Raw genomic sequence first — 24662 nt, 5'->3', positions numbered from 1 at the left:
GCGCGTTCTGGAAATGAGCACCAGATTTTGTTTGCCAGCAGGTTCCCCGAGGTTCATCTTTGAGAACCTGAGCGGCGCAGGGGCGTGGCGGCCCAGGAACCATGTGACCAGGTCCCACCCTGGCCGCTGCTGGTTGGCCCGGCCAAGGGCACCCGACTCCTCGCTGGACCGGCGGGATTCTCACTAGCCGAGCTGTGAAATTGAACCGAGGCGGCACCAGGGCTCCCGCCGGACCCTGGAGCTAAACACCTGCAGGGAAACTGGGGGCCATACAGCGTCCATGGGCACAGCCGAAGCCAAGATCTGTGCAGAGAGCCTGCGATGAGAGCCAGTGGCCCCTGAGAGGACAAAACCGACAAGGCGGACAGGAATCTTGGTTCCTGGCGTCTCCGTTTCCCAGAGCCACTTTGTAACCCCGGGGGGATTGTTGACTCCATGTTATGAAGGCAAAAATTAGGGCTCAGAAGCTGAGTTGACTGGCCCAGGGCCCACGGCAAGTAAGGGGTAGCTCCCATTCCAAGCCAGGGCCGTCTGATTGTACGATCAGGGCTGTTGAACACCCCTGGGGGCGCCTGGGTGGCTCAGTTGGTTAAGCGCCCGACTTGGGCTCAGGCCATGATGTCACCGTTTGTGAGTTCGCGGCCCACACGGGACTCCGTGCTGACACCGCAGAACCTAGATTCAGATTCTGGCTCCCTCTCTCTCTGCCCCTCCCCTTCTCACGCCCTCTCTCTCTCGAAAATAAACGTTTAAAAAAATAATAAAGGGATGCCTGGGTGGCTCAGTCGGTTCAGCTTCCGACTTCGGCTCAGGTCATGATCTCGAGGTCCGTGAATTCGAGCCCCGCGTGGGGCTCTGTGCTGACAGCTCAGAGCCTGGAGCCTGTTTCAGATTCTGTCTCCCTCTCTATGCCCCTCCCCTACTCACCCTCTGTCTCTGTCTAAAAAATAAATAAACATTAAAAAAAATTTTTTTAACTTTTCTTTTTTTTTTTTCCTGTGCTATTCTGTGTCCCAACACCTCTGCCCATGATTCTCCAAACTCAACACACCCCTCAGACCTCAGGCAAGGGAGTGCTGTTCTGGGCCCCCTGCTTTTGAGGACTCTCCCCGCCCCACCCCCTATTGCCAGAGGGGTCCCTGGGGCCAAGGAGTTGTGCCCACGCAGAATCCACACCTCCGGTTGGAGAGAGATTATGCTCTGAGAACTGGGGGTAGAAAGAATAATGCCCCCCAAGATACCCACACCCTAATATTTGGAACCCGCGAATATGGCAGATGTGATTAAATGAAGCATCTCGGGATGGGGAGATTATCCTGGATTATCTGGGCGGACCTACTGTAATCACCAGGACCTTTCAAGAGGGAGGGAGGAGGATCCGTCAGAGAAGAGATGACAACGTGAGCAGTTTCAGGGACGCAGGGCCAGGAGCCAAGGGATGCGAGACGGATGGAGGTGATGCGGAAGGCAAGGAAACAGATTCATGTTGGGGGACAAGGAGTCGGGTTCTCTCCAGGGCGGAATTCTGACCTTGAACTTGTTTAGCCTCTCTGTTTGTACTTTTTTTTTAAGCTTACTTATTTATTTTGAGAGAGATAAAGTGCGAGTGGAGGAGGGGCAGAGAGAGAGAGAGAGAGAGAGAGAGAGAGAGAGAGAGAGAATCCCAAGCAGGCTCCATGCTGCCAACACAGAACCCGACATGGGGCTCGAACCCACGAACCGGGAGATTATGACCTGAGCAGAAACCCACAGGCGGACGCTTAACCGACGGAGCCACCCAGGCGCCCCCAAAGTCTCGGTTTAAAAAGAAAAGCCTGTTACCCAACACACCTCGAGTTCGTGGTGCTTCGAGGGGGAGGGTGAAGGAGAAGGGGGGGACAGATCTCTGCAGGGGTGGGGCGTGGGGCAGAGAGAACAGCAGTGAAGAGACAGGAGGGGAAAGAAAGAAGAGGTGACTCATGAGAAGGTGCTCCCGGTATCAGAAGTGAGAGGTCTGCAGGGGAAGGAAGCCCCAAGGGGACACAGGCAGAGGTGGAGACAAGAGACCGTGTGATCCCCGCCCCCCCCAGGGGTCAAGACAGACGGCGGAAGGAGAGCCCCTGAGAAGGAAAAGATACACGGGAGAAGCTTCTCGGTGGCAAAACACAAACTGCACAAGGGCAGGACTCCGGCGGACGGCTTGGCTGGCACAGTCTCCCTTTGTGACCTCTCCCTCTGCCATCGTCTACAACGGTGGCCCGAAGGCTGACGCACTCAGTTTCCCAGCCTCCTCTGCAGCTAGGAGTGACCATCTGGCACACGCCCGCGAAACAGCCAGAAGTTCCCCCAGAAAGGCAGACTCTCCCCCCACTAAAAAGGCAAGGCCTTGCCGGGAGGAAGTCCTCCACAATTTCGCGCTTCCTCCGCCTTCTCGCCTGGAACGAAGGCTGCAGCGCGGCAGCAGCCATCTTGTGACCATGAGGCAATCACAGTGAGCAAGAAGGTCTAGGCTGGAAGGATGGCGGAACGAATACGTGGAAAGGGTTGGGATCGTTGACGGTATCTTTGAGCTGTCATGCCCGCCTTGGACTTCTTACTGAGAGAGAAAAAGACACCTCTGTCTGTTTACTCCTAACGATCCATGCAACTTACCTCTTGTGTTGTCTATTGTTATCCAGTGCAGGAACTGTGCCTGGCACAGAGGTGGTGTTCCTTAAAACATTTCAAAAGGAACGAATGACTTGCACGTTCTCACAAAGCCTCGGTTTCCTGTCTGCAACTGGTTCTGAGAGTCCAACCCCCCACCCCGCCGCTTTGCGATGCGTACCCAACATTTTCCTTCAACCGGACCGGTTAGCTTTCTTTTCAAAAATTTCAATCGAGACAGAGCGGTAAAAAACGATTCGGTTAGGAGTGGCTACTGGAGGGGTGAGCAGAGGGTGGGCCTTGGGGACCGTGATCCAGAGGACGCGATAGCTTCCACCCTGGTCCCGCTGATGCCCGACCATCCATTGGCCACAGGGCAGCCAGAAGGGGCATTTGCAAACAGAAATCAGATCACGCCCTTCCCCTGCCTAAATTCCCCCCTCTTCATGGCTTCTCACTGCCCTTCGAAGAAAACCCAGCCCTGACCTCAGCCTCAGGTCCCACACCCGCGTCTCACTCTCATCTTCCCCTCGGTCAGCTCTCTGCCCTACAGCCGCAAGACCACTCCTGTCTCAGGCCCTTTGCACAACCTGTTTCCTCTGCCTGCAAGGCTCTGCCTCCGTAAGTCCACCTGGCTAACCCTCACGTCCTCTGGGGCTCTGCTCCGGTCACCTCCTCCGAGAGGCCCGCCCTGAACACCTTGGTGAATGTGTCCCAATTCAGACGCGTCCTAACTCACCCGGCACTTTCTGCAGCAATCATACTGATTTCTCTATTTGTGTGTTTCTGGTTCATTTCCCATCTCTGGACTCTAAGCTCCCCCAAAGCCGGGGATTATGGTCTGTTTCTTCACTAGCCTGGCATAGACTAGGGGCTAAGGAAATATATGCACTTTGAATAACGCAATCGAGGAGGAACAGGGAGGACAGTTACTGTGCCCAGCTTTGTTAGAACCTTGGTCTGTACTTCGGAGCCTGAACTTAACTTTATCCCTGTGATTTGGGAGGCTGAAGTTAAAAAATATCTATATTAAAAAAAGAAAAGAAACACTAATCCAAGTACGGATTCCGGCGAGTTCAGGTCTAATGATCATGCTGAAAATAATAATAATAATAACAGCAAACACCCACAGTGTGCCCAGCAGTACTACTAAATAATGTATTATACTAACCGATAATGAGAACCGTAATCATTCTTATAACAACTTGATGGGCGCGTTCTCTTGTTATCCCCATTTTACAGAGGGGGAAACCGAGGCTCAGAGAGGTCGAGTAACTGGCCCGAGGTCACACAGCCGGGAAGAGCCGGAGCCAGGATTTCAACCCTGGCAGTCTGGCCCCAGAATCTGTGGCTACTAGATCTCTGAAAACACCACAAGGACGCTACTTCTGGAAGGGGGAGCTCGCGCCCGCCGTCCGTGACCTCTGCCCTCCCAGCTGGCCCACCCCTGGCTGACCTCTGAGGCTGATGAACGACCCCCCCCCCCCCCCCCCCCCCCGGCCCCTCGCTATCGCGGAGCAGCCTCAGGGCCCCCGGCGGCCCCCCGCCCCCCCCCCCCTCCCCCCAGCCCGAGTCTGCGCTGACCCTGCCTTGAGCTGAGTGAGCGCTTCCTCTACGCGGGGCTGGTTGTGGCGCACCATGTAGCTATGCATGTCCGGGTAGTTGCTGCGAATGTTCTTCTCCGTGGACCCGTTGGGCACCGTCCCAAACTTCAGGGGCGGGTACTGCTCCTGGGGCCGCTGGAACTAGGGCGGAATGGGAAGTTATTAGGGCGCCCCCCTGGGGCCATCTGGGTCAAGGACATCCTTGACCCAGACGCTCTGTTCTGGGGGACGCCGGCCATCTGGCAGGCGCCCCGGTCCAGAAGCGTTTCTCAAGCTCGCTCACCACGACCCTTTTCGACTCCAACCCAGCAGACACATCCGCAGGTCGCCACAGATACGCGTGCATGTGTGTCCACACGCGTATACGTACACATGATCAGCAGTACTGTGGGAATCTCTAACAGCCAGCATGGCCGGATCAGAAGAGACACTGGCTCCAGAGTCCCAGAAGGGTCCCAGAGGCCCCTGACGTGCCAGGCATTAACCCTTTAACTTGCTGGATCATGGGAGGTCCCAGGGGCAGGCGCTTGGCACAGGGCGGGGCGGGGGGGGGGGGGGGGGGGCTGGAGGCGGTTGCTATGTACCCATCCGTTCCGAAACAGTTCACTCTTTTAACAACAGACGTAGCCACACAGGTGTGTGTTGGCCCAACGTCAAGTGCGTATACGACCCAAGCAAAGATGCAAACATATTACGTGTTCAGAAAAAAAAAAAAAAAAAAAGCTGTTGGAATCCACTGAACTGATTTCTCAGCCTTCTAATGGGTCACGATAGGTTCTAACAGGTCAGCTAACCACTCGGGTCTCCAAGCGTGCTCTGTATATCACCAGCCCCCAAACAAACCGTGATCGGTGATGAGGCGAAGTACAGACCTCGAGAGAGGGAGCACTAAAAGCAATTTTTTGGAGAGGAGTTTATTTATGCATGTATTTTTGGAGGAAACCCTACACCCAACGTGGGGCTCGAACTCACGACCCCGAGATCAAGAGTCGCACGTTCTGCCGACTGAGCCTGCCCGGTGCCGTGCCCCCAGAGCGATTGGCCAGAATGGTGTTATGTCTGTTGAAACTGAGTAAAACTTGGGGTTTGAATGCGGCGCGTCTTGGTTTTTCCATTTTATGTTTCTTTTCTCACAATTCGTTTCTATGGTGTCTTACAAAAACACCGATCTGCACCGGGGAAAGGTCGCAGATTAGCCCCCTTCCTCGCGGTTTGAGGGAGGCACTGGTCTAGAATAGCCCATTTGGCATTGCTGCCCCCCACCCCCACCCCAGGACGTTTAGGGACACTCTCTCCTCCTGGGAACACTTAAATAGAAACACAACCTTTCTCTTCCAGAACGTTCGATTCTACCATTTTGGAACTCTCTCCGGGAAAAGACTCCCAGGAATCCTCCCTGACCTCCCGGCGGCCAAACTCTGACCTGACCTCCCATCCCAGCCAGCTCCCCATCCCCGCCCCCCTCCCCCCCCCCGCCCCCTCCCTCCCCCTGCCCCCGCCACACACCTTTCGGTCACTGAGCCCAGACACGGTGTCCACATACTCCTCCTGGATCATGAAGGCGGCCAGGTTGGCTGTGTAGCTGGCGAGGAAGATGACGGCGAAGAAGGCCCACACCAGCACCATGATTTTGCTGGTGGTCCCCCGGGGGTTCTCCACGGGCACCGAGTTATTGAACACCAGGGCCCAGAGCAGCCAGATGGATTTCCCAATGGTGAAGGTTGAGCCTCCAGGGCCTGCAGGGGGCCAGGAGGGGACCATGGACCCCAAATCCCTTCTACTCCATGAGGGAGCAGAAGGAACTACAATTCCCAGCGGCCCCCAAGGCCTCTTGGCACCTCCAGAGGCCGCCACTCTACCCGCCCCCCCCCCCAGGGGCTGCTGGGAAATGTAGTTCTATCTGCGGTCCGGGTGCTCGGAGGTGATGGAGGAAGGGGACTCACGCTTGCCCGTGGCCAGGCTGCGGTTGTAGCCGACGGGACTGAGGTACTCGAAGATGAAAACGGTGACGGCGACCACAGTGAGGCACATGACGAACATCATCACCCACACGGCAGGGCTGTAGGGCTCTGGGGGCAAGGGGGTGTGGGGTCATGACTTGGCCAAGCCGAGGACTGGGGGACCACAGACGTGAGAACACGGTGCGTCAGAGATCTGACCCTGTCCTGCTCTGTCCCCTGCCCAGGCTCTCCATCTCAGGGACCGTCTCGGCGCCCATCCAGACCCCTGGGAGAGTGTCTCCCAAAGACGGCCACCTCAACCTCTTCTGTGGCTTCTGCCACCAAATATAAACGGTCTCCTAAACTGTTTCCTGAGCCTCGAGTCTCCACCTGGCCACCTACCAGGTTTCACACTGAGGCCAACGCCCAGGCCCCCCATCCTGGGAGCCCCGCCATCCATCCAGTCCAACCCCCGCCATTTGCCAGCTGCACACCCTTCCCCCCTCCCCCTCACCAGCCACAGCCTGTCCCCCCGACTCCTGCCCCCCAACTCGGCCCCCGTCTCCACTCTCTCAGCCAACAAGCTCAGACCTCATTCTCTCCCCTGGACCATGTCCCCTGTCTGCCCTCTCCAGCCACCACCCCCCTCCCCGGCCCCTGCAGCCCTAGAGGATCCTTCTGCACCCAGCGGTGACCTGGCCTCCCCCCTGCCCATAGCCCTCTGTGGCTCCCCAGTGCCTCCGTGACAAAGTCACCGCCCCTCAGCCTCGCTTCCATGCTCCTTTCCGGCATGATCACTCTCTCAACAACCCACTGCTTTAACCGGCCAGAACTCACAGTTCCAGAATGAGCCTCGCCCTCTCCGCCTTGTCTCCACCGCTCCCCTGACAGGGGCACCACCCTGACCTACCTACCAGACAAACTCGCATCCGTGCGTCTCCTCCTCACACCGCCTCCGGGAGGTTTCACCGACAATGAACCCAAATCGCCACTTCCCCGAGATTCCTACCAGGTGATCTGACCTCCCTGGGCCAGCACTGCCCCTGTCACAGCAGGGTCACCACCCGGACTGTCACTGCGGCATCCGGGAACGCTCTTGTTGCCTCCGCTGGGCAACGTGGTGGCGCACAAGTACGACCTTGTCACTTCCCTGCTGAAGCAGGGGCCCCATGTGCCTCTCAGGGTGTACCCGCAGGGACCTTGGTGCAAAGAGAAGGCCACGGAGACGTTGTCGGGGGAAATACACAGAAACGAAACACAAAGGAAGAGCTGTGCTGTCTCCCGGCCTTTCTGCTCCCAGGAGCTTTGCCCAGACTTCAGAGAGCAAGAGAGAACTGACGTGCCCTGCTGCCCTTGGCCCGATGTGCACTTTTCTTGCTGTTGTCTCCCAGTTCGGTCAGTGAGATCCCGACCCGGTGCGCCTCAAGGCCACCAACCCGCTGGGTGTCAGCTTCCCAATCGCATCCCAGGACTGGTTCCTTCCTCGTCTCACCCCCACTGCCATTTTCTTATCCCACACCCACCACCGCTCTGCACGGACCTCTGCCTTCCCGGGGGCCTCCGGCCTCCACAGGGCCTCCAGTGGGATGTTTTATAAGCCTAGATCTGATCATATGCCCCCTCCCCATCACCTGTAGTTAAAACCTTGGCCGTCGCAGCAAGAGTGAAACCCCACTCTCCTACCAGAGCCACCAAGGCCCCTGCATCATCCACTCTGTTCCCTCTCGGTCCTCGCCTCCCACCCTCTCACACGGCCACCTCCAGCCACACAGGCTTCGCTCCGTTTCCCAAACACTCCACATGCGTTCCCACCTTTGGGGTCTCTGCCCGCTGCTCCCTCTGCCTGGAACCGTTCTCCAGCCAGATCTCCACAGGACCGAGTCACCTGCCTAAAGGGGCCCTCCTGCCCTCCCCTGATGGCACCGAGCCTGTACCCCTCCAACTCTTCCCCTGGCTTAGTTTCTCATCCTCTTCATCACCACCAGCAGTGATTTCGTCCCATGGATCCTTTTAAGAGATTATTGTCTGTCTTCCCCACGAGGCCAAGAGCTCTTAGAGGACAGGGATTTGCGTGCAGCCCCGGAGCCTGGCACATGATAGGTACTCAGTGAACACCGATAAGTGAATCGAGCGCTTACTATGTGCCATTACCAAACTAATCTCTTTTCCTCATCTCATATACAGGGGAAGACTTGGGGCTTGTGGGGCCTGAAGCTTATACAATTTGGAGGGGTGTCTTTAAGAAAAAAAACCATACAGAATTACGACTCCAAGAATGCAAGGCGCAGGGCCTTGAAGAGAATGTGCCAGAGAAGGTTCCTGAAGCTCCAGTGTCCTGGGTCTCGTGGTAAGATGGCTTCTCCCGTTTTACAGACTGGGAAACCGAAGCTCAGAAGCCATGCCAACTTGGCCAGTCACACCGCGGGGACAGGCAACACCAGGATGGGACCCGGGCACGCAGCTGCCCCAGTGTCGCCGTCCCAGGGCCCCGGGCTCACCGAGGAAGGCCGAGGGGGACACGGTGCCATTGCTGCGGGCCACCATCACACTGATGCCCGTCTCCACGAAGGGGACAGAGAAGTCCACGATCTCGGAGCGCTCCTCGTTGATGGTGAGGGAGCCGATGGCCATGTCTGCGCGCTGGTAGAACACCTGGGGTGAGGGCGAGGAAGGGGGTGAAGGGACCCGGCTGGCTCAAGCACATAGAGGAGGATGGTGGGCAAGCCCGGCCCCAGGAGACCAGAGACAGGGGGACAGAGAGGGTTAGGAGAGTGGATGAGGGGGACGCAGAGTGGGGCACGAAAGGCGGAGGGGAGAGGCGGGGAACGGGAGTGGGAGGAGGTAGCCCCAGGCCCCGTGAGGCTCCGAGAACCCGCTCTCCGGATTTGGGCGGCATCCCCCTCGGCCCCGCCCCCTTCTTTCAGGGTGCCGCCCTCCTGGCCCCGCCCCTTTCGCGGTCGCGTCCCTCCTCGTGGCCCCGCCCCGCCGCCGAGGCGGGGCTCTTCGGGGGCCAGCCCCGCCCCTTCCGAGCCCGGCTTCCCTCCTTCGGGCCACGCCCCTCCGGCCCCAGGGCTCTAGCGCCTTGGTCCCGCCCCAGCCCGGCTCCTCCCCGGACCGCGTCCCCGCCTCACCTCGCCGATCATGCCGTTCCAGACGCCGTCGATCTTCTTTCCGTGCTTGCCGTTGGTGACCAGGTAGAGGTCGTAGCTGAAGCCGATGGTCTGCGCCAGCCGCTTCAGGATGTCGATGCAGAAGCCCTTGCAGCACCGCTTTTCCGGGCGGGGGGCGTCCGGGGGAGGGCTGCGGGGGAGCGAGCAGGCTTGGGGATGCCGGGGACCCCCCACTCCAGACTCCCCCATGGGGTGAGGGTGTGGAGGGAGAGCCAAGCAGCAGCTAAAACTATGGCTAGCGCTTTCTGGGGAAACTGAGGCTCGGAGGAGTTCCGTGACTGGTCCAAGGTGACTGGGCTGAGTGCCCAGGGAGGAGGGGGCTGGGGCCAGGGCTGCCGGGCTTCAAGGGAGTTTGAAACTGGAACTCCTGGAGATCGGGCTGTCACCTGTGGGTGCGGTTGAGCTGGCTCCGGCAGGGCACGGAGTCTCGGATGCAGGTGCCACTAATGGGGTCGGCGGGCTCCACAATGACAAAGGGCCTCTCCTCCAGCGTGGCCACGGTGAGGTGCTGTGTGTCATCCACAGGCTGCAGGAAGCGGCCGTAGCGGGACCATAGCGGGTACTTGAGGCGGAGAGTCTGCTGCTCCCAGCTGCCCACCTTGGCCAAGAGAAGGGGATTCAGGCTTCCTTCCGGGGGTGGAGGGTACTTTCCAGAATGTTCTGCCCATCACGGCCCTCCTTCCTCAGAGCGCAGGCTCCCAGCTCCTTCTCCCTTAGATGCAGGAGTCTGGGCCCCCTGAGAACCCACAGGTCTAGGCTCCCACTCCCCCCCCCCCCCCCCCAGGACCTAAAAGTCCAGGCTCCTCCCTCCCTCAGAGGCCAGAATCCAGGACCTCAGCCCTTCTCTCTGCCAGGACCCAGGCATCTGGGTCCCCACGCCCTCTCCCTCAGTGCCCAGGAGTCCGGACCCTCTCCCATGCCTGAGGTTGGGGCTGGGACTCACCACCTCCCAAGTCCTATCTCTGGTGAGGGAGATGACAACCAGAGAGGGGTTCACCAAGAAGCCATCCTCATTGAAGGAGTAATCCCGGTTGTCCCAGGTAATATTCATGAAGTACCTGCCCAGGAGGAAGGGAGGGGACATGTGGGTACCTGGACTGGCCCTAGGCGGGTGAAGGCAGAGAAAATTCCCTTCTATGGACCAGCCTCAGCCCCTGGCTGGAGTCTCTCCCCCCAGATCCCGAACACCCAAGTCTTCTTTTTCTTTGTTCTCTCTCTGCTCACTGCCCAGTGCCCCCTGAACAAGGTCCCAGACCCTCCGCTTGAGTTTGAGGTCCTCTTAGAGACCCTGTGTATTCTGGCCCCACCTGCCTGTGCAGCCGCATCTCTGATCCCTTCCTACCCTCAAATTCTTTCCGCCCTGAGCCCTTTTTGCGCCCCACTAACACTGAATGCAAAGTGTCCCCCAGGGGGGCCTGGGTGGCTCTGTCGGTGAAGCGTCTGACTCTTGATTTCGGCTCAGGTCGTGATCTCGTAGTTCGTGGGTTCGAGCCCTGAGTCTGGGCTCTGCACTGGCAGTGAGGAGCCTGCCTGGGATTTTTTCTCTCCCTTTCTCTCTGCCCCACCCCTGCTCATGCTCTCTCTCTCAGGAATAAATAAATTTAACAACAACAACAAAGTGTCCCCCAAACGTATCAAGTGGCTTCCTATCCCTAGACCACTGTAGGTGCTGTGCTCTCTGCCTGGAAAATGTTTCTTCTGTCCCTTCTCACCCTGATTGATTCTTATGTCTTCAAGATTCAGCTCAAGTGTCCCTTCCTCTGGGGGAAGCCCCAGAGGGTCTCGGGACTCCCCGTTCACTATGCAATGGTACCTGTACCGTGAACGCCTGCCACAGGGCCTTGGTCACTGCACCAGACCCTCAACGGCCATCCTCACACCCCCTCCTCCCCCTGCCCAGGCCATCAGTCCCCAAGTGCCACCTTCCTGCCCCCCTCATCCCTCCTCTCCATCGCCCCAGGCTTCCTGGACCCCTGCCCCTTGGCTCCCCAGTGCTCCAGAACAAAGTCCAGCCTCTCAACCTGGCATTCAAGGCCCTTATGGCCTGGCCCCCCTCTACCTCCCCAGCCTCATCACCCCCAACCCCTAATTCTCCTGCCTTCATCCCCCCCTGAGCTATTGTGGGTCCAGCCACCTGCCTGAGTTTTTCTCCCTTCTGGGCCTTTGTACGATGCTGATCTTTCTGCCTGGAATACTATTTTCTGGTGAACTCCGAGCCGCTCTTAGAATCATATCCACCCCCCTTAACCTGGCCCAAATGCCCTACATGCGCTTGGCCTCTGTGGGCCTCCCTTATTTTCCTGTGCCCTCAGCACCAGCCACAGTGGCTTTGTTTCAGGCTCCCAAACAGGCAATTCCAGCCCGAGGGCCTCGGCACCGGCTGCTCTCTCTCCCTTCTCTTCACTCAAACCTTGCAACAGTTGGCTCTTTTCCTTTAATCCCCCCCTGCTTTTTTTTTTTTTTTTTTTTTTAGCCTCCAAATTTCACCTCCACAGAAAGACCTTCCCACACGACCTCGCCTGACTTGGAATCCTGGGCATTTCTTATCACGTTCTACCTGTTTCATCACCTGCTGGTATGTTTTCTTCCTTGTCTTGTCTGTTCGCTGTTTTTGTCTCTGCTATGAGCTGGTAAGCTCTATGAGAGCGGGGACCTTATTCTAATAATACTATGTACTCTTGTGTCTAAAGCAGTGCTTGGCACACAGAAGACTACGCAGTAAAGGGCTTTTCAGTGAATGAGTGAGTTGAGCAATTCAACTGTCAGGTCTCAGCTCAGAGAGCTCCTCGTCTTGGAAACCTCCCTGACTCCATACGCAGACCCGTGACTGTGCAGCCTCGTTTGGAAGGCTGATTGGGGCCAATGGAATTCTTTCTTTGGGAAGACGTTGGCTGCGAGATTGGGGGAGGGGGGATGGGTGGTAGACAGGATGGGATGAAACGATGAGGGTTAGCAGAGAGCTGAGATTCTGCGTGAGCAGTGGTAAGGAGAGAACCAGAGCGTGGCAAGTCGGGAAGGGGCCGGGGGGAGAGGCAGGGACCGAGAGAGTAAGAGGGACACAATCAGAAAGAGATTGGCCTCAATTCCTGGCGTCTGGGCTGCTGTGTTTATCTTGCCAATAAACCCCCTTTTCCCTCAGGAAAGTTGAATGAGTCTCTGCTCCCTGCAACCCGAAATGTCTTGGCTCAGACAGTAACTCCTGCTGGCTCTCCCACAATGCCCGCGCCACCCCCAGGATTGCAAGCCGCACACCGTGTTGTCATGATCCCGTCCCTGTCTGCCACCCCTCCAGGACCCTGTGTTCTTTGAAGAGAAGTCCATGGGCTTATTCATCTCTTGTGTTCCCAGAGCCCAGCACGAGCCCTCGTTCCCAGCGGGCGCTCAGTAAGTATTTATGAACGAGGGATGCTCTCCTCACCTCCTCCCTGGCTCCTGTTCCCCAAGTCACCAACTTCACGTCACTCCCCCTAGGTTTTCTTCTCCACCCACCCCTCTTCCTAAGCTCCGCCCACCCCTCTTCCTAAGCCCCACCCACCCTCTTCCTAAGTTCCGCCCACCCCTTCCTAAGCCCCACCCACCCCCTCTTCCTAAGCTCCCCTCGCCCTCGCTTCAGGATCAGAGGGCTCTCCTTCCACTGTTCTGTCACCAGACTCATCATTGCCGACACTTCCTGCGGCGGAGATGCTGTTTCCCACCAAACCCTGTCCTCCTCTGGCCTGTCCAGCCAGAGTCCACGCTTCCCAGGCCTCCCGGCGGCCAGCGCCCAGGCATGCGCAGGAGGGACCTTCGAACTCTAACAGTCGGCACGGCGCAGGCGCCAGCCAATCAGAACTGCCGTCTCACCAATCTGCATGGGCGCCACTGTCACCAACCAATCAGGCAGCCCCGGGCGCATGACGTCATTCTCGCCAACGGAAAGGATGCCTTGTCCTTGCCGTAGCACTTGCCCCAAAAAGGAAATCGCTCGCTCCCCACTTCCTCTCTTTCCTCCTTCTCAGGAACTAGAATTCAGACACGCCAAGGACGCAGCTTGGACCCCGCAAAGAAGGGGGGCAGAGCAACAAGGCGGGAGGGTCCTGGGTCCCTGAATGATCACCTGGGACAACAGAGCCTGCGATAGCCTGGAACACTCATGTCTGGATTTTTTTTTTTTTTAAGATTTTATTTTACTAAATTTTTTCAAACGTTTATTTATTTTTGAGACACACACACACACACACACACACACACACACACACACACACACAGTCTGAGCGGGGGCGGGGCAGAGGGAGAGGGAGACACAGAATCCGAAGCAGGCTCCAGGCTCTGAGCTGTTAGCACAGAGCCAGACGCGGGGGCTTGAACCCACGGACCGTGACATCATGACCTGAGCCGAAATCGGACTCCTAACCGCCACCCAGGCGCCCCTTTAAGATTTTATTTTTAAGTGATCTCTACTCCCCACCGGGGGCTCGAACCTACGACCCAGAGATGGAGAGTCGCACTCTTTACCGCCTGAACCAGCCAGGTGCCCCTCATTTCCGGATCGACAGAACAACTTGTACCTCGTTTGGGGCACTGAATTGTTGGGGTCATTTTGTTACTGAAATCCAGCTTATACTCTGGATACATTCCACCACATCTGAGGTGCCCGCAAGTAGAAGATGTAACTCGGGGCGCCTGAGTGGCTCAGTCGGTTGAGCGTCCAACTCCGGCCCAGGCCGATCGCCACACGATTGCCACGGTTCGTGAGTTCGAGCCCCCGCCTCGGGCTGGCTGCTGTCCGTGCAGAGCCTGCTTCAGCTCTTCTGTCCCCACCCCTCCTCTCTGCCCCTTCCCCGCTCGCGCGCTCTCTCTCAAAAATAAGTAAATCCTTAAGATGTATCATTATTTCTATGTACCACAAGGAAAGAAAAACGCACTGCCAATTAAACCGCGAGAAGCCGCCAATCGTCAGGCATATATTGATTTCAGAGACATTACACTGTGAAACAAACAAACCATCGTCTGAAAATCGCGAACTGTTGTAATAACACGCTCACTGTGTCTTGGGTGTTTCTTTTCCAAGTTATCTAGTGTAACCCCAGGAAGGAGACCCCACTGTGTCCACTTTACAGAAGAGAACACCGGGGCTCTGAGAGGGGCCGCGACCCGTCCGAGGCTGCTCGGCCGGCGAGCGGGTAGTCCGGCTCTAGAGGCTTCCCACAGCCCTCCTACAGCAACCCCCCGCTCACCTGTGTAGACTCTCCCCGCGGTGGGTGCGGTTCTGGGCACGACAGTCGTGGCCGAGCTCGGGCAGGAAGCCGTAGTCACGCAGCAGAGCCTGGGCGCCTCTGGCCACCACCGCCACGCCGGCCGCCACGCGCCGGGCCAGGTCGTCCCGCCAGCCGGCCGAGCGCACTGCAAACAGCCCGGCGGGCAGTGGGGCGCCTCCCGGCAGCAGAGGGGGCTCGCCCGGGGCGCCCGAGCCGCCGCCTCCAGCCAGCTGGGGCCCCACCATGAACCACACGTAGCCAGGCCCGGTGAGGCCCGCCTCCTCCGCGGCCCGGAACACCGGCTCGGCCTCTTCGCGGGCGCAGAAGAGCAGGCGGATCTGGGCGCTGACGCTGCGGAGCTGGGCACCCAGCACGGCCTCGCCCGCTCCGGGGTCGAGCGTCAGGGCCCCGCGGTGCTCCCAGCCCACCATGCTGCCATCCGTCAGCACCTCGATGTAGGACAGGAAGGCCCGGTGGCCGGGGGGCGCGCGTGGTCACCGCTGCGAAGGACGTCCAGTCGTACTCCTCCAGCACCTCGAAAATTACCTGGAGCTGCTGCTCTGTGGACGAGCCCAGCTGCAGGAAGGTGGAGCCCTTCTCCTGCGCGGGGAGGAGGGGGATGTCAGGCCCCGTGACGTGCGGAGGCCACAGCTCCCAGCAGTCCCTGAGGGGCCTTCGGTTCCCAGTGGTCAAGAGGGATCTCATCTCCCGGCAGCTGACAAGGGCACCCCGGTGGCCTAGCTCTTCACCAGACCCCTCTGCCTGTCTTGCTGGAGCACAGAGCTGGGCCTGGGGTAGGTGTCGCCTCGTGACTGAGTTCTAGGCCTATCCGTCAAAGCTCTCTCGCCTCCCCGTGCACCTGACTCTCCTCCCTGCCTGAGCACCGGGCAGAGGCCCCAGCAGAGAGCTCTGAGGTCCTAGAGGATTACAGAGCCGCAAGAGGGAGGAGCCTGAGTCCCTGAGACATCCCTTGGAGGAGAGCCCCCTGCGGTCAGGAACACCTGTTTGGACCTTATACGCGTGAGAAACAGCCTTCTGTGGGGCTGAGCCACCGAGACGTGGGGGTTTATCTGTTACAGCAGCTCACATCACCCTAGGACACGCCCAGCATCCAGGGAGGGAACTACAGTCCCCAGCCTCCACCGAGAGGGACTACATCTCCCAGCATGCAACGAGGGTGCCGAAGGTACTGTCACTCCCAGCCGGAAGCAGCTTCGCTGGGTGGATTTGCCCTTCTCTGATGTTTGCCTGCTACCTCCATGACTTTTTCCTTTGTTGGACAGTTCCTCAGTATTCTAAATGCAGTAGTGCCCTTGTCTCCTCTTTTTTCTCCGTCCTCCCTCCCTGGCGATCTCATCCAGACCCGCGCATTTAAATACTGTCTCCATAGGGCGCCTGGGTGGCTCAGGCGGTTGTTTGGCTCAGGTCATGATCTTAACAGTTCGTGAGTTCAGGCCCCGCCTCAGGCTCAGAGCCTGGAGCCTGCTTTGGATTCTGTCTCGCGCGCGCGCTCTCAAAACTAAACACTGAAAAAAAAAGAAAAAAGAACCAAAAAACTGCCTCCCGTGCTGTCCAATATGGTAGCTGCTGCCCGTTTCAATTAATTGAAGTTAAGTAACATTTAGCGCCTTGGCTGCACTAACCACACGTCAAGCTCTCAACAGCACACATGGCTAGTGGCCGACAGACTGGACCGGGCAGATATAGACCATCTTCATCACCGCAGAAAGTTCTACTACCCGGGACGGAACGTTGCTGGCTCCTATACAGTTACCACCTCTCTCGTGGACTTCAGACGGACCTAGCCCCCTTTCTTCTCAACCTCTCCTCTTGGATTTCCCAGAGGCATCTCAAGATTAGGATTTTGATCTTGATCTTTCCCCCTGGCCTCAAACTTGTTCCCTCTCTTCCTATCCTTATTCACCCAGATGCTCAGGTCCCAAAGCTAAATTCTCCTTTCCTTCTCTTTCTCTCCTGCCTGATCCAGGCCATTTTCCAGTCTTCTCGGCTCTCCGTTCAAAACATAACCCCAGTCATCTGTTCTTCCACAGATGTTCTGGTCTGCCGCCTTATCACAACCCTCGTTGGTCACGTTCTGGCTTAGACAACTATAACAGCTTCCTGACCCCTCTCCGCTAACACTTTTTTTCCCCCCAGTCTTCCAGTCCATTCTCCATCCAGCAGCCAGACAGAGTCAATCTTGTCAAAATACCAGTTGGATCAAATCCCTTCTGGGTTGAACACCTTCCAATAATTCTACCTTCTAGTCAAAGCCAAAGTCCTGACTGTGGTCCACAGGCCCTGCACGAACAGGCCCTCGTTGCCTCTCCGACTCCCCACCTCCCCGCCACCCCCCACCTCTTTGTTCTTCCTCAAACACATCAAGTTCCTTCCAGCTTGGAGGGCTTGGCCCGTAGCTGGCTTCTCTCTCTCTCTCTCTCTCTCTCTCTCTCTCTCTCGGGCACACTTTCCCCCAGCTCCTTCACGCTGGATCTACCGCTCCTCATTCGTCAGGTCCAGCTCGGTTATCGCCTCCTCAGGGAGGCCTCCCCTGACTGCCATCTACTGAATGGAGCCCCATCCTCAGTCATTACCTTTCCTCCAGGACAGATTTTGGCATCTGCTATTTGCTTCCTGCCTCTCCGCCGTTAGAATGCAAACTACACAAGACAGCAGGGGGCGTATCTTTTTTTTTTTTTTTCCTTTCATAACTCTTCCCCAGAAGCTAAAACAGCCCTGGCACAGAATCAGCCCTCAGTGACAAGAAACGGACTTTCTTCCCAGGCGTGTGCCTGTGGTTATACGGGTAGGAGACTTGGGCGGTTGTCCTGAGGGGATGAGGCCTCCCAGCGTGCAACGAGAATCCCGAGAGGGCCTCGTCCTTGGCAAGTGGAGATGTGCTGAGGGGGTCCCGGTCCCGGCATTCAGTGGAGGCATGATGGCCCTGCGAGGACCACGCCTTCTTCCATCCAGGGATACTGAAGGGACTACATTTCCCGGAAGGCAACGAGAGGGCGCTGAGCAGGGTCCCAGTTCCCGGGTGGCCGTAAACAGAGAGGCCCACATTTATCAGGGGCAACGGAGGCAGGAGGAACCACATCCCTCGGTAGGCGACTAAGGTGGCAGCCACGCCGTCATAAGAAGTCACCTCGAAGGGGATCTGCCTGCAAATCTCTGGGCAACTCCTGTCTCAGAGAAGAAAGTTGGACAGAGGCCCTTCCCAGAATGCTCCGGTCAGGAGAGAGCTACGAATCCCAGGATGTAATTCTGACCTAGTCACAAGGCCACCGGCCCTCTCAGCAGGGACCTGCTGGGGACTTAGGCTCCGCCCACTCAGATGGCCCCATCCACGGCAAATGCCACCTCTGTTCCGCTGGCTCCACCCCTGAACAGGCCCCGCCCCTTCTCAGGCTCCTCCTCTTAGCGGATCCCTTCTCCTTGTCAGTCCGCACACCAGACTTGGTCCAGTTCTGTCCTTTCCTACCAGAAGTCCGCTCCAGCTGGTCCCCCTGTGCCCTCGGGCTGCAGACCTCTTTGCGGGGCCGCAGCCAGCTCCAGCCGCCGCCCCCTCTCCCCTGCAGGGTCCTGGGTTTGATCTTTCATTTCGGCTGGGCCTGCCTCTCTGGTGGCCCTTCATCCTCGCAGGCCCACCCTCCGGATTCTCTCTTTCCACACTTTACAACTGGGGCATGCCTCTGCCCAACCCCCATTCCGCGACTGTCTCCTTGTCTAGGCCCCGCCCCTTTAGTCCACAGCGTAGGCCCTGCCACCTTCCTGGCCTGGCTCCTCACCGGCTAGCTCTGCCCCTTCCCTGACTACCTTCCCCGGCCCACCTCTCACTAACGACTCCTCCCCTTCTCCTGCCCCTCCTTTCACCGGATGGCTCCGTCCTTCTACCTCGACCTCTGGAGCCCATGCCCTCCAGGCCAAGCCCCTGCCCGTCCCTGACCTCAGTACCCTCTTTCCTGGCCCTCTCCCTGCCTTCCTGGCCCCCGCCTCCTCACTAGGCCTCACCCCTTCCTGAACCCCATTCCTTTCCAACCGACTCTCCCCTTGCCCATCCCAGATCCCACCCCGCCCTCAGAGCTTACATCCCGGGCGGGTCCCTATCTGTAACCAGCCCCCGGCCCTCGCTGGCCCGCCCCGCCCCGCCTCTTCCCCGGGTGCCACTCCCCCCCCGACTCGCTTCTCCCGCAGACCCTCAACCCTCCCCATACTCTGACCGTCCACGCCACGCAAGGCCTCTCTCAGACCCTGCTCCTAGGTCAGTCCCCCGGAGGGGCCCGCGAGTTCTGTATAGACCACGCCCCTCCGTGTCAACCCCGCCCCTTACCTAGATCTGACTCCACCCGCCGGCCCCACTGCGGCCCAGATGCGGACCCTCAGGCTGGGCCCCGCCCCCTGCGGCCGGCCCCGCCCCCCCCGCGGGTCGCGCGCACCTTGGGCGTGAGCACGAGCGCGGCGCCGCCGTGCACGGCCACGATGGGCAGCGAGGTCTGCGCCGACAGGAAGTCGAGGATGGGCGCGACGGCGGGCGCGCGCGAGTCGTCCTCGAACACGACGCCGTGCACGCGCAGCCCCGACAGCAGGTCGCAGAGCTGCAGCACGAGGCTGCGCGGGTCCGAGCCGTTGAGCACCAGCGCCACCGGTCGCACGTCCAGGCCCGGGCTGCGCACGGCCGCCGCCACGGCCGGGCCCAGGCGCGCCGCCTCGGTCGCGTACGCGGGCCCCGAGAACACGAGCGCCACGTTGAGCGGCCGCGCCCCGCCGGGGCCCCCGCCGGGCCCGCCGGCCCCGCCCGGTCCCGGCGCCTCCTCCGGGAACGGGCTGGCGCAGGCCAGCGCCAGCAGCAGCAGCATCTTAGCGGGGCCCCGAGGGCCGCGGGGGCCACCGGCGCCGCGCATCGCCTGCGGGCCCCTCCGGGCGGCCTCTGACACGGGAGAGGGGGCGCGCAGAGCCGGGGAGACCCCGGGAGCGGAGAGAGACACACAGGAGGGGGAGACACAGAGATGGGGAGACCGAGACGGGGGGGACAAGATGCAGAGAGACACGGAGAAGAGGAGATACAGGGAAGGGGAGACGCAGAGAGAGGGAGGAGAGGGAAAGGTCGGGGTAGTAGAGGCGGAGAGAGGCACGGGCACGGGGAGAGCCAGAGACGGAGAGAGCGAGGCACAGGGACGGCCACAGAGCCAGGGAAAGTAGAGGTGGGTAACGGGGACAGAGCAGGTGCAGAGGGAGGGACAAGAGACGAGGCAAGAATGGGGTGGACAATGATGCAGGACGGATGGGTAACAAACCCACAGCGATGGGGTCAGAATGGGAGCAGAGAGAGAGACCCAGGGAGATAGGGAGTGAGAGGAAAACAGCCACAGAGAGATGGTTGGAGGGAGGCATGGACGGGAACAAGGAGGGAGAGGGAAAGGAGAAACAGAGACGGGGGGGGGGGGGGGTAGAGAGGCGCAGAGTGACAGAGACGGGGAGAGGAAGGTGGCAGAGATAAGCCAGAGCGACAGAAGTAGGGGGGGAGTGACAGGGAGGCCGGGAGAGACGGCAGAGATAAGCAAGGAAGGCGGGAGAGATAGGAGAGGCGAGAAAGTTGGACAGAGGGCGGAAAACGGAAAGAAGCCCAGAGAGCCGGAGACAGACCCCACGGCCACCAAGAGACCCGGACACACGAGAGAGAAACAGGCAGCACAGAGATTGAGGGAGGAGGCAGGCAGAGCAGACAGAAAACATAGGAAGACAGAAATAGCGAACCAAGGGAAAGATCAAGACCCCCACCAGGGAGGTGCCCAGCACAGACATGAAAGGAAGGCCAGGAAGGCGGGTGGCAGGAGGGATCAAAAATGAAAGGAAGAAAAAGTGAGGGGAAAAAAAAAAAAAAGAAAGGGAAAAGGGGTCAGGTGTGTGGGGGGAGAGAAAGAAGAGACAAAAAGAAATGAGTGGGGCATCCCAAGGGGAGAAAACGCCCCCAGGGCCTTACCCCCCACCTCGACCACAACCCCCAACCTGTTTTTGCCCCGTTACTCCTGTTCTATCTCCCTCCCCCCCAACCCCGCACTGTTCTCAGAGCTAGAAAGAGAGTCCCAGTCCAGGCTGGCTTGTGGGGTTGGGGGGCACAGCTGTGGAGAGCTGGGGGGGGGGGGGTGGCGGGGGTCCCTGGCTCCCAGCCCAGAGCAATTTAGTAAATTAGAGGAAATACAGCATCTCTTCCTGTGTCCCCTGTTGAATGCTAGCTGCCTGGGGTGGTCGGGCTGGGAGCCCAGACTCCTGGCTCCTGGGTCTGAAGGAGGAGGGCACTGGGGGCCTGGGCTCCTGGTTCCCGGGAGAGAGATTAGAGTCTGCACTAGGGGCTTCCTGAAGGGGTGAGGGGGTCCAGACAGGGAAGAGTTCCCTCTTGGCTGTCAATCAGGCTCCTATCCGGTTGCCATGGTAGCGCAGGCCTCCTCTACCCCACAGATAGCCAGGGTGGGGGAGAGGCCCACACCCCTTCCCCTGCCTGGAGGCCTTGCTCTGCCCCCCTCCACCTGCCTTCCCAGCGATCCTGGGCCACTGTCACCCCAGGGATGGGGGTGGGGACTCCAAGTATGCCTGGCCCCCCCAAATCCTGGCTCCCCCCGGCCCCTCCTCTCCTCTGCCCTTCCCCAAGCAGCTGGCTCAATCAGCGCTCAGAATAGCCCCCCCCACCCCAAAATAACCCACAGCTGTGGCCTGGCCCCCGCGGGGTTAACACTCGCTCTTTCCTCTTTTCCCCGTGGCTTCTCATCCCTCTGACTCTCCTCTGCCTCAGACCTTCCCCTGCTTGGCCTGGGTCCTAGGGGACCTCAGGGTCCTGCTCCCTGCGGAGGTCCAGGAGGACGGCTCCAGCCCCACCCTTCAGGAAGCTGGATGACCAGTCCGCCATCGGGGAGGGCAGGTGCCCACACCTCCAGGGTCTGAGACGTGGCACCCCCAGCAGCTGGGGGGCCTCTGGAGGCCCTGTCCAGGACCTGTGCCTGCAGGGATCACATTGCCCAGGCCCCCAAGGTCCACCTCCTGAGGCTCAGTCCCCAGGTCCATTCCCATGGGGCCAAAGAGCCAGACCCCTCCCCCCCACCTTGCCCTGTCAGAGACTCAGGAGACTGAGCCCCCAGCCCCCTCTTCCCTCAGACACAGAAGCTCTAACTTCTCCCGTAGAGACTCAAGACTCTTGGCTCTGGAGCCCAGGTGCTCAGTTCTGCCCTCTGCCAGGAGCCAGGAGTCCTGGCCCCCTCCTGCCCCCCAGACTGGGTGCCCAGCCTCCTCTATGTCCAGAAACCAGGAGTCCAGGCCCCTGGCCCTCTTCTCCCTGAAGGACCCGCTTTTTGTCTCAAGCCCCGTCAGTCAGTCCCAACATCCTGGGAGCTCCCCCCACCCAACCCCAGCCAGCTCCAGCCTCCTGTCCCCCCACTCAGGTCCTCAGGCTGTCCCCCAGCTGAGGAAGAGGAGGGTGCCAGAGATTCCTGGGGTGTCCCTGTCTCCATCACTCCCCCCCCAATCCATCACAGGAGAGAGGAGAGGCCACTTCGATCAACAGCCCGCCCCCCCCCACCTCGCGTCGTGCTGCAGACGGCATCCCGTTCCCCCCCCCACCCCACCTCCAACACCGTTCTTCCCCACCCTAATCCTGGTGCCCAGAACAAGCTGGAAGGGTATTCCAGAACCTTGAGGAAGGGGTGGCAGCCTGGGGCTCGGGGGGCTCGGGGCCTGGATGCCCTCAAGGTCCTTGGCGGGGGTATTAATAGCAGACTCATAGCTCTGAGAAGGGAGGGGAAGAGCGAGAGGAGAGAGGGAGAGGGACGGCCGGCGAGGAGGGGGGGAGATCAATGCGGGCAGGGGGATACAGAGGGAAGAGGGATGGAGAGATGGGAGGCAGAGGGATACGGGGCGTCAGGTATGCGGGGCTGGGGAGAGGGTGCAAAGTGTCCGAGAAATGGGGGATTAGGAGGTCTGAGGTGTAGGCACCCAGGAGAAAGGGGCTCAGAGAGGGGGCGGAGGAGAGATCCCAGGAGACAAGGGAGCTGGAGAGGGAGGGGCAAAGACCTCTGCTCACCATTCAGTCCCCCTCCTTCCCTGAGGCCCCTGGCCAACTTTCCCGGTCCTAGCTCTGGGGGTCCGCGTTCCCACCCCCACCCCCCCACCCCTGCATCCCCTACCCCGGCCTTACCTTTTCATGACCCTGTTCTGTGGGGGGGTATTGCGGGGGGCAGGACCGGAACCCAGAGTCCAGCGACCCGAAGATTCCCCGGAGGGCTCAGGGAGCCGCTGGGGGCCCAGGCCCTGGGGCGGCGGCGGCGGCGGCGGCGGCGGCGGCGGCGGTGGCGGCGGCGGCGGTGGGGACCTCCTGCCTGTCCCTGGCTCTGGCTGGCTCTCTCTCCTCGTCTTCGGGCCCGTCCTGCCCTGTCTGTCCCCCAAGGTTGCGGCCACCCCAACTAGGCGAGGGCGCCGCTACACATGTTGCGCTGGAAGTTGGGCCCCGGACATTGCGGAGGCTGTCGGGGTGTCCTCTCGCCGCCCCGACCCCGTGGGGATCCCCCCTCCGCCCACCTGGGGTGCCCCCCCCCCCCTGCCGCTTCAGCCCCGGCTCCTCCCTCCTTCCATGTGTCCGGTCCCGCCTCTCCCTGGCTCATTCGCACCCCCGCCCTTTGTGCCCTCAGCGCCCCCCCCCCCACCCCCCAGCGTCTGTGTCTGTCAGTCTGTCTGTCTGGGTCACCTCTGAAGCCGGTGGCTGGGGTGTGTGTGTGTGTGTGTGTGTGTGTGTGTGTGTGTGTGTGTGGCGGGAGGCTGCCTGTCTGGGGAGCCGCTTGTCCCTTCCTCGCTTGGCCACCTCCAGACCCCCCCCCCAGCACCCCCACACTCAAATCCAGGCAGAAACACACACATACACACACACACACACGCGCACGACCTCACTTCCCTGGGATTCCCCCCTCAACACCCCCGGAGCTTGAGGAGGGAGACACACACACACACACACACACGCGCGCGCGCGCGCGCGCGCGCACGCGGGGGTCCACTGGGGGCCGGGCTGCCACTGCCGTCCGGGGCTGTTCGGACAGACAGGAGGACACAGGCAGCTGGGGACGCCAGACGCCCGGCCGGACGCAGGCAGGAGGCTCAGAGTCCAGGTACACACCATCCATCCGGGGTTGGGGGGGGGGGGTCTGGGGGGAGGCAACTGGGGGGCCCGCGACACCCAGGCAGGAGGCTCAGAGTGGGTACAGACAGACAGACCCCTCCCTCCCTCCCTCCCTCCCTCCCTCGGCCGCCGCAGCCCTTACAGACACACCCCCCCTTCGCCAGCCCGGCCCCAGACACCCTGACACACAGATCCTCACCGGGCAGATGGCAGGCGCAGGAGAGACCCCTGGGGGCCGGGCGGACCCACCCAGGCCGACACCCCCCAGCTGGGCACCGGTGGCGGAGGGCGGCTGCGGGCGGAGGGTGGCGGCAGCAGCCGCCTCTTGGAGGAGCCGGAGCGGGAGGGACTCACACGCTCGCTCTGTTCTCGCACACACACACTCACTCGGGATGCGATTAACATTCAGTCCCCGTCTGCCCCTGCCGGGAGACCCACAGCCCCCCCTCTTGGCCTCCCTGGGGACCCCTCCTCCTGCCAAGGCCCGGGGGGGGGGGCGGGGAGGGGACCTCCCCCCCCACCAGCCCCCCAGCTCCGGGGCCTCTGCCTTCCTCCTGGGACGAGAGGATGAGGGGTCGCAAATAAAAAGGGAGGAAGTGTGTGTTGGGGGCAGGGGGAGGGCGGGCAGGGACCCAGAACCCAGAACCCAGCGTTGACACAACCGCTTGGGACCTGGACTCCAGGGCCTGGGGGCTGCCGCCCTCTGCCCCCTCCCCACTCTGAGCCTTGAGAAGGCCCTTCCCAGGTCCCTGTAGGACCCATCTTTTGGCTTCTATTGCCCCAGAAGGCCAGGCTTGCAAACTGGGTCTCCCTCAGGAAGCTAGGAGGCCAGGCTCCCAGCCCCCTCCTCTCTCGGATCCAGAAATTCAAGTCCCGGGACCCCTCTTCCCTCAGACCCTAAAGTCCAGCCCCCCCCTGCCTCCCCCCCC

At 60.2% G+C, this 24662-nt stretch overlaps 2 protein-coding genes and 1 long non-coding RNA gene across 8 annotated transcripts in view; 1 reads left to right on the top strand and 2 right to left on the bottom strand.

Moving 5' to 3' along the window:
• The window catches only part of GRIN2D (glutamate ionotropic receptor NMDA type subunit 2D), a 34583-nt gene extending 14246 nt beyond the window's left edge, over positions 1 to 20337 (bottom strand). Inside the window, 10 exon segments of the mRNA XM_053905549.1 lie at positions 4210 to 4370; positions 5736 to 5965; positions 6173 to 6298; positions 8668 to 8821; positions 9301 to 9469; positions 9726 to 9937; positions 10283 to 10397; positions 14556 to 15058; positions 15060 to 15176; positions 19016 to 20337. Coding sequence (XP_053761524.1) covers positions 4210 to 4370; positions 5736 to 5965; positions 6173 to 6298; positions 8668 to 8821; positions 9301 to 9469; positions 9726 to 9937; positions 10283 to 10397; positions 14556 to 15058; positions 15060 to 15176; positions 19016 to 19480 — 2252 coding nt within the window. The 5' untranslated portion in view covers positions 19481 to 20337.
• On the top strand, positions 8664 to 13548 carry LOC109253136 (uncharacterized). 6 transcript variants are annotated; one of them, XR_008423282.1, is made up of 4 exons: positions 8664 to 8780; positions 9323 to 9363; positions 12479 to 12723; positions 12989 to 13548. It is a non-coding gene; the product is annotated as an uncharacterized LOC109253136 (long non-coding RNA). The 6 variants fall into 6 exon arrangements; XR_002074247.2 differs by lacking the exons at positions 8664 to 8780; positions 9323 to 9363 and adding exons at positions 11863 to 11918; positions 12033 to 12080; XR_002074250.2 differs by lacking the exons at positions 8664 to 8780; positions 9323 to 9363 and adding exons at positions 11879 to 11914; positions 12033 to 12080.
• A 2430-nt stretch (positions 20338 to 22767) lies between the features above and the next one.
• Positions 22768 to 24162, bottom strand: LOC128777999 (uncharacterized). Its single transcript, XM_053905562.1, has 2 exons — positions 23933 to 24162; positions 22768 to 23056 (listed from the first exon to the last, which is right to left on the bottom strand). The coding sequence occupies exons 1-2, from the start codon at positions 24136 to 24138 to the stop codon at positions 22849 to 22851; spliced, it is 414 nt and encodes a 137-aa protein (XP_053761537.1). The 5' UTR covers positions 24139 to 24162; the 3' UTR covers positions 22768 to 22848.
• Positions 24163 to 24662: the final 500 nt, after the last annotated feature.

Source organism: Panthera pardus, unplaced genomic scaffold (assembly GCF_024362965.1).
Source record: "Panthera pardus isolate Hobbes unplaced genomic scaffold, ASM2436296v1 HiC_scaffold_18, whole genome shotgun sequence".
NCBI classification, from domain to species: Eukaryota; Metazoa; Chordata; class Mammalia; order Carnivora; family Felidae; genus Panthera; species Panthera pardus.
The sequence above is the reverse complement of the archived record's forward strand: the minus strand, read 5'-3'. Positions and strand labels throughout refer to the sequence as shown.